Source organism: Arabidopsis thaliana, chromosome 4 (genome assembly GCF_000001735.4).
Source record: "Arabidopsis thaliana chromosome 4, partial sequence".
NCBI lineage: Eukaryota > Viridiplantae > Streptophyta > Magnoliopsida > Brassicales > Brassicaceae > Arabidopsis > Arabidopsis thaliana.
This window is the reverse complement of record NC_003075.7, coordinates 1,579,876-1,588,130: the sequence shown is the minus strand read 5'-3', so window position 1 is coordinate 1,588,130 and position 8,255 is coordinate 1,579,876. Positions and strand designations below refer to the sequence as shown.

At 36.4% G+C, this 8,255-nt stretch overlaps 2 protein-coding genes across 2 annotated transcripts; both read right to left on the bottom strand.

Moving 5' to 3' along the window:
* Positions 1-396: 396 nt before the first annotated feature.
* AT4G03565 (Cystatin/monellin superfamily protein) lies at positions 397-1,384 on the bottom strand (the record flags this gene model as incomplete). The annotated part of the gene is made up of 3 exons (NM_148207.1): positions 397-600; positions 696-857; positions 959-1,384. The coding sequence occupies 3 exons, from the start codon at positions 1,382-1,384 to the stop codon at positions 397-399; spliced, it is 792 nt and encodes a 263-aa protein (NP_680573.1).
* Positions 1,385-2,150: 766 nt separating this feature from the next.
* On the bottom strand, positions 2,151-8,202 carry TPC1 (two-pore channel 1). Its single transcript, NM_116594.5, has 23 exons — positions 7,759-8,202; positions 7,287-7,430; positions 7,083-7,190; positions 6,677-6,772; positions 6,431-6,561; positions 6,178-6,238; positions 5,914-6,080; positions 5,716-5,821; positions 5,532-5,609; positions 5,317-5,378; positions 5,098-5,170; positions 4,914-4,979; positions 4,678-4,821; positions 4,544-4,601; positions 4,167-4,274; positions 4,016-4,079; positions 3,772-3,940; positions 3,469-3,533; positions 3,223-3,313; positions 2,962-3,048; positions 2,778-2,849; positions 2,620-2,657; positions 2,151-2,533 (listed from the first exon to the last, which is right to left on the bottom strand). The coding sequence occupies exons 1-23, from the start codon at positions 7,876-7,878 to the stop codon at positions 2,440-2,442; spliced, it is 2,202 nt and encodes a 733-aa protein (NP_567258.1). The 5' UTR covers positions 7,879-8,202; the 3' UTR covers positions 2,151-2,439.
* Between the last annotated feature and the right edge of the window lie 53 nt (positions 8,203-8,255).

Genomic DNA, 8,255 nt, shown 5'->3' with positions numbered 1-8,255 from the left:
ATTTAGTTGTAATGATAAATGGGGAAGGTCATTTTCTAAGCACCCATTTTCTTATGAACTAAAATTTACATAACTCCCTAAACAGTTTGAAGTTATTCATAGTCTTTGGATGTCTCGATGCCCTTTAGCCTCCATTATAACAAACGGCACACCTCTAAACGCGCCGACTATTTACGATTTTACCAATAAGGCCATATAAGTGTACAATTATTTGTTTATAGATTTGGCACTCTCAAGTTTTGATAAATCTTAGATATGTCTAATAAACACTCTGAAAATACTATTTAATGTTTGGAGAAACATCCATTAGAATAAATCCAAAACAAGAAGCAAAAAACGACGATGTAATCATCAAATTATTTAGTTTTAAATCCAAAGATTAAAAGAAAACTTGAACTACAAATCTGGATCTAGCTTAGGACTAGGCCTGCAAAACATAGGATAAGTCTTACATTGTAATTTCTTCACAACCTTGGCTTGATACTCCACAAGCGTATCATCGTCCTCAGACTCTTTCGCCATAAAAGTAATATACGAAACCCACCTACCAGTGAAAGACCCTGTCACTCTTACAACATGATCCAATGTCACATTGGTTTCCTGAAAACACAACCAAAGGAAAAATAAAAACAAGTAATAACAAGGCCAATTCACACATCTTAAACAAACAAAACAATGTTAAAATCAGAAATTACCTTTAAGGCATTGTATTTGCGAAGACACAATTTGACCATGTCTTGTGCGTATTGAAGTTGTGTCCTTCCTTTAACCGGAGAATGTTCACTGTCCAATGGTTCAAGTAAGATTGCACCAATCCATACGGAACGTGGATGAATCCCTTTTTCCACCAGAAAACCCTAAACCTCAAAACAAAAACCCAACAAATTACATTATACACTAAATAACATTTGAATTAGGAAAAGACAAAACCTAAATTTCGAATCATGTATATACGAACACGACTAAAGTGGAGATTTCGACGATAAAGACGTCTTTTACGCTCATCTTCTTCGTCGGTATAACAGTCTTCATCAGGTGAACAGAAATCGCTATATAAATCATCGAAGTTATCCACTTCCCACTCTGGTTGATCGTTTGTTGAATATCCATCGTCCACTATACTATCTCCATTGTCTTCTCCCTCTCTTTCCGTATCGCCTTCTTCTCTGTCGCTTTCGTTATCATCATCGTCATCATCTTCCTCTTCGTTGCTTTCGCCATCATATTCGTCTCCTTCTTCTCCGTTGCTTTCGTAGTCTTCTCCTTCTTTTTCTCCGTCGGAGGAATAATCATCTTCTCTTGTGTCGGAGTCGGATATGTCCTTGTTCAGAGAGCAAGCGACGGTGGATTCATCAGTGGTTGTCTCTATCGGTGGAATTTCCATATTTGAGATTTGAGTAATTTTAAAAATATTTGGGTTGATTTTTTAGCTTTTTTTTTTTTTAAATGACTAGTGATTTGGTGAGATTTGTATCATCATGGGTGAGACTAGAGGAAAGTATAAAGAGTCATGAGAAATTTGGGGTATGTGTTTGATGATAAATTTCATGATTTTAGATGGAATTTGAAATTTTTTTACAAAAAAATCACATTAACTTTCCTAAAATCATTAAAACCATAGAAACCCCACTAAAACTCAAATCATTCAAAATGTAAGGTCCAATATATCTCTCTTAGCTATTCGAAATCTTATTGAAAGGCTGGAATGGTTATTTAATGTTTCCTTTTCGCGAAAAATACCAATTGAAAAGAAGGTTTCTTCAAACAACAATGAGTTGGGTCAACTATTCAGTCAAATGATATTGAGTGGACTATTTCTTTGCAAAATTGTGCTCAATTTCATATGTGGCAATTCCACCAAAATCTCTTCATTAGTTGGAAGACAAATTCGCACGAATCGGATGCTTTAGGAAAATATCGAAAGTCGTATCGTCAAATATTTAATATGATTCTACAATTTTAGTTTTGTTCAAGTAACCAATTATAGCCAATTGAGCGGATATTTTGATCAATTCATAGATCTTTTCGATTCAATTAGTAATGAGGATTCGGAATATCACTATCACACATTGATCAATTAAAGAGAGATTTCTATTTTGGCAAAAATCCTAATAAGGAAGCCTAATTCTCAAAACATTACTAGTGATAGGTACTCTTCCAATTTCATGTTCTTTTGGATTTTTTACTAATAAAAGTTACATTTTAAAAGGTCAAAGTAAAACTCAGTAAACATTACAAAAGTGTTAAAGAAATTGATGCTCATATAGTCATATAGTCATATGTTTTCATGACAAATTATAACACAATCGTCTTATATTAAATCTTCACCCAAAAGAAGAAAAAATTTAGTCACCTTCTAGATTCTATTGATCTCTCCATATAGAATCAAAGATTCACAGTATAAACGTATAAATAAGCTCTTAACGATCTTGTTTTGTTTTATGTGTCAGAAGTGGAACACTCTGGTTTGCTGAGTTCATCACCCAACATGTGATGAAGAAGTGTATCAACTCTCTGACTCCGAGACTTCGACCTTTAATAACCATAAAAACAAAATAAACCTTCAGATTTTGAGTCTAGTATGATATTACCAACCAACAATTTGACCTATCTACTTACCCTGCAGATCGACGCCTGTTTCTTTTTTCTTGAGAATCCTGCAACGATACAATAACGAGATGAAAACATTGCCGATTGAACACGAACCAAAAGGTTCTTTACTTTTCTAATCTCCCCAACATCTGTAACTTTATGGCGAATCAAAGACAATAACAAACCTGTCCTTGACATTTTTCTTCTTCTTCAAGATCCAGCTCAGTAAAGAACGCCTCCAAGACAAAGGCAACAACCTGAAACAAACACGCATTATAAGTCGATCTAAGAAGCAGAGTTAAGTTTCTTTACAACAATCATGGCCTCTGTTTGATCGAGCTCTTAGGAGTTGGCGTCAGTGAAACTCACCAAATTCAACAGAAGTAAAATAGTGATGACATAGAAACTGACGAAATATGTAATGCTCCACCACGTGCCCGTCAAATCTTTGTAGCTCTGAAAGAAATTAAGAGTAGTTAAAACCATTGCACCATAGTGATTGGCAAATAAGAAGCAAGCTGTTTATAGTACATCTAGCATTGGCCTCCTCAGCTCCAATGAATCTTGCGATACTTCTTGTTGGAAACTATAATGAGTCTAAAGTTGGGACTAACAGAAGAGTGAAATTACCTCCATCCATACTTGCCAGTTACCCATAACTAGCAGATTGAAGAGTGTGACCATTCCATTGGGGTAGTCATTGAAGTTGAACAAAAGGTAGCTGAGTTTTTCCCGTCAAGAAACGATCTTATACTGAAAACGTTTTTACCCCAGTAATAAAAAATTAAAAACACACTAGCAATCACAGGAACAGAGAAGGTGTACTAAGACTGTGTTGAGTGCATTAAAAGTTTTTCAGAAAGTTAAAAAGGATACTCATCCTCAGCCAATTCGGTTTCAAAGAGCTTTTTGTTCCCAGCATTCACAAGCCCTCCAAAGACCTACGGAGAAATGAGATGAAGAAATTTTTATATCTGATTTGGGAAATAGAACCCGTGAGAGAAGACAGGGAAAACACATGAGAGTAGCAGTTCAGCGGTTCCTAAAACATTCAGATGAACGGAAAGATGAAGAATTTCAAGAGGCTTAGAATAATCAAAAATGACGAGAATGACCATTGACCAAGGCTTCATCATAAGCTTGCATTTTTCAGACAAAAAACTCAGTAGTCTGATTTACCTGTACGCCAATAGAGCAGTAGATACACAGCACGCAGAAAATGGTCCCTAAATATGGCATCAAACTTGGAATAAGAGTTATGAACGTCGCAATAAATGCTCGGTATCGCTGGACGTTCATAAGAAGCCTTATCAGTCTTAACATTCTCGCCAGGAGAAGGTACCGGATCCTATCAATGAGAACCAGAGTCTGGGTTAGTACAAAAGAAGACCATTGTAACAAATATGTCATCGTTATTCCTCACCATTCTCCATTTGAGAAGAAAGTATTCTCGTCTGGAGTTATGAAGGTAGCTGTTTCCCCAATAACTGCAGATACAAAGATTATCACTTATAGCATAGCCATCAATCACTCAATCAGCAAAACAAGATGAAAATGCTGCTTCAATAGGTTACCTATGACCCATGTGACTAGAAAATCAAATCGGTTAGCACCCTCTCTCCAATAATTCTCAAATCCATATGTATAGATCTTCAGAGCCATCTCCAACACATATATCCAACCTGTAAAAACATTCAAAGATAGAAATTAAAAGAAGAAAAAGTTAAGACTCTGAAAAGGTGGTCAATAAAATTCGGCTGTTACAATCTAATATGATCCATAGAAGTACTCTACTCAGTGTAATAACACAGGAAATAGCTTAACTTCTATTTCATTCTTCATCTTTTCATCATATTTCTCAGTAACCATAGATTATACACTTCACAAAGCATCAAATAGAAGAAAAATACAAAATGGAGAGAAGATAGTGGAAACCTATTCAAGTTCTTACCAAAGACAAACTCGGCAACCTGCCATGGCTTCTGAGCCGAGCTTTCTTCGATATCAAGCTGCATACCAAAATCTGTTATGGCTTATGAAAGAATTAGGAATCGCATGTCAAAGAAATATGGGAACATGATATACCGTTGTTTCAACAACGACAGCAATGAAATTGATAATGAGGATGAAAGAAATAGCGTAGCCAAAGTTGGGGCTTCGAACAAAGGCTCTCAGTTGTTGTGATAAGGCGGAATGGTAAATTTGCGGAAAATGTTCAAAGAGAGACGGCTGCAATGAAAACAAAAAGGATCGCTAATGTAAACATATGGTGGAGGTAAGTAAATTTTGAGAGAAGGAAAATAAAGTATATGTGAACTTACTACTTCCTCCTTTTGGAATCTTAAAGCAATGGCCTGGCAGAGGTCAGCAAACTCATCCTTGTTTATCTGCTCAACAGGAAACAAAAAGGGGACAAAGAATCTGTTAGTCGTCAAGAGGTTTAGGTGAATAGTAATCTTAAGGTGTATCCTGATCATATGTGCCACATCCTTCACAGATCTCTACCTTAAAGTCACGAGTATCGTCAAGCTCATCAAATATCAATCCGAATTCTTCTTTTGATATCTTCGGCAACGTCCTATAAGGAAAAATGAATGCATATCATTATCAGGTCTCACAAGTTAACATACAAAAGGGAAGAAACCACAAACAAGTATATAAAAGATGTATTTCTTTTTCGAAACATAGGAAAGATTGAAAATACCAAAGATCATAGCAACAAACCTGTAATTAGTCAACTGTTCAAAGAGCTTAATGCATTGGTTCTTATCAATCTCCCCGTTTTTCTGTTAAAACATGAAATAAAGAACGAAGAAATATATGCTCAGCAAAGTGGTTAACTATACAAAGACTCTCCATTCATGAAGATCTTTGCCCAAGGAGAACTTCTCCGGATATCTCTAGGAGTAGATATAATCACTATGCGTAGATGAACTTACGTCTGAGTCTATAAGACCAAAGGCTTTCTCCAACATTCTTCTCTTCATTTGATCCATTCCAGATACTTGCTTTGCGAGCTGCAAACAGAATAGATATGATATGACACAAGGTGTCAAAAGAGGTTAATACTTTTGTTTTAAAAGCTGACATAAGAACCATACAAACATCAAATCCTTAATCCACCTGTTCTTTGAAACTGTCATAAACAACGGCAAGAATCAAGTTTGTGACAAAGTAGACGCCAATTAGCACGTAGAGCACGAAGAACACCGAAGACCAGCGAGAAGACCTTAGAGGACAGAACAAATAAGTCACTAAATTACTGGATGCAACGCCATACAAGCAAACTGAGACACAAATGGGATTTCACCTAATACTTACTTGTATGCAGGAATCCAGACATCAGGATTGTTGGATGTTGTGAACAAAATAAACATCTGGTAAAGAGTTGCACCATATGAAGTGAAGACCGTGAGGCCCTGCTGCGTGTCCTCAAACATAACAAAAGCAATCCAACTGGCAAATAGAAGGAACAGCATCCATAGAGCCTGTGAAAATATTCAAGGAGTTAAGTAAATAGGATGACAATCAATATGAGTTAATTACTTATCTGAAAGTCAAAAATGATTGGGGAAGGCCACTGACCAAGATATTCAAGTATGTGCCAAGCATTCCAGACAGAAGGACAAGGGTGTCCCGAAGTTCCCTGTACAGAAATGTAAAGAATCATAACTTTGGGGAATGTGCTGTATTTAGAGATTTAATAGGAGGAATAGTAGGTCAAATAATCACACGTCGACATTTATCATACATGACATGATCTGCGCATCTTTGTCTATAGAAATAAAGACATATAACCCATATAGTTGATAGAAAAGAAGCAGAGATCTACGGATACCTTATGCTGAGGATGAATATGATAACTCTCACGTATGGGGCGATTCTAAAAGGGAGAAAGTCGAAAGCCAGTGGAGACAGATACAGAAAGTCAACCAGCACATCAACAAACAAAATTACCACGCAAGCAACCTGGAATCAATATGAAGACAAATTGTTGCACGAAGAAAAGGAATTTCTTACTTTCTGATCGATTTTCAACAAAAAGAAGAAACACAAAACTGTGAAGTGGCTAGTAAGGAAATACCTTCACTAGATTCAGGCGACTAGTCCAAAAGATTCGGGAACCTTCATAGGATATCGGGAAGAAAGTATGTACAAGGAGTATAGCCAGGGTAATCACCTATTTGGACAGCAAAGAATATTATAATTTCAGCACAATGAGAAAAGGATCTTGGCCAGTCCTTATAATAAACATATCCAAAATAAGATGTGAGTGTTGATATTAAGTTCTTAACGACGAATTAAACGAGATAAACTAGTCTTGAATAAATACTCAAGGCTTCTCAAGATTTAAAGAAAACAAACATAAGGCAATTCAAGTCTTAAACTTTCAAGTGGATGTACATGTATATCATGAGCCCATCTGCACTAAATCTATGCATCTATAGCAAAAAAACAAAGGCAAACAAGACTTAAGTGTAATTACTTGCCTCATAGATAATGGATTCTGCATTGGTCAAGTACGGTAACTCTCCCAGGTAATAGTAATCTCTATCTTTGCAAGACGGTTTAGGGTTTTTTTCACACCACAATGGTTGCTGCAAAAGACAGGAAAAGTGTGTGATTACTTTCAAGTTGTGATTTTCTATAAATTTTTCAAGCAAGGTTGGTGTATACCAAAGAAATGTGCTGACCTCGAAGAAGTTAAGGAAAAGCAGAGCGAAATAGTTGAGTGACCAGATCAGATCCAAACGTGTGAAGATGAAGTAATACCTAGCAGACTCCCCGAAACTCGACTGATCAAGTATTTCCACAGGAAGACCAATACCATCTTCAGCCTACATACCACAAATCAGAGTCAATCCAACAATCCTCTTGACATAAGACTTTAGAGACAATGAAACAACAGATATCTCCATTCCCAATTTTCAAACAATGCTAATTTCGTGAGGATATACACACAAAAGCATTGACTAATCCTTATACGAAGAAATCACTCAGAAGAAGAAACGATTCATCTTCTCAGCTTAACAAAAACACTGACTTAATGAACTGATAAAATACATAGAATCTCTCTTGGAGGCGATGTGATCCATGTATAGAAACTTTTTGAAAAGTCAAAGAGGAAAACGAATTCAAAATTAGGGTGTAAGAGAATAAGAGAACCAGATCAACGAGTGCAGCTGCTTTCTGAAACGGAGTACCATGCGTGATAGCTTCTGATCGACGAACCCGATCCGTACCACCACCACCAAGACTATCTCTACCAATCAACGGGTCTTCCATTTTTTTTTTCTCTCTCCGATGAGAAGAAAATTACTGGATCGAATTGAAAGCAAATGTCGAGGAGAGACCTAGTAGCTTTCTCTGAGTGATTTGACTGTAGTTTGATAAGATCAAAAGGAAGACGAACAAGATTGATGATGATGGCCCAGAAGTAGTTGAATTTATTATTAACAATTTCTCGATTTTAAAAGTTTCCCGTTAGATCAGTCGCCGTTTTGTTAATAAAAGGATTAGATCTTGCAGACAAACACGTTGGTCCCTCGTCGATTTCTTGCCACGTGGCTTTAATTGCTCAATTCTGTTTTTTTTTATTCCCCAATTCACACTGATTGTTTCCCAATTTGTAATAGAAAAGGGAGCAAGAAGTTCAGGAGCAT

What these genes read in the sequence shown, in the direction of transcription:
- TPC1 (NM_116594.5), bottom strand. Translation starts at nt 7,878, where the DNA reads ATGGAAGACCCGTTGATTGGTAGAGATAGTCTTGGTGGTGGTGGTACG. An exon ending in ACCGAATTGGCTGAGGATGA is followed by an intron (nt 3,314 to 3,468) that starts GTATCCTTTTTA and finishes GGAAAAACTCAG; the next exon opens with CTACCTTTTGTTCAACTTCA. An exon ending in AACAGGCGTCGATCTGCAGG is followed by an intron (nt 2,534 to 2,619) that starts GTAAGTAGATAG and finishes TGGTTATTAAAG; the next exon opens with GTCGAAGTCTCGGAGTCAGA.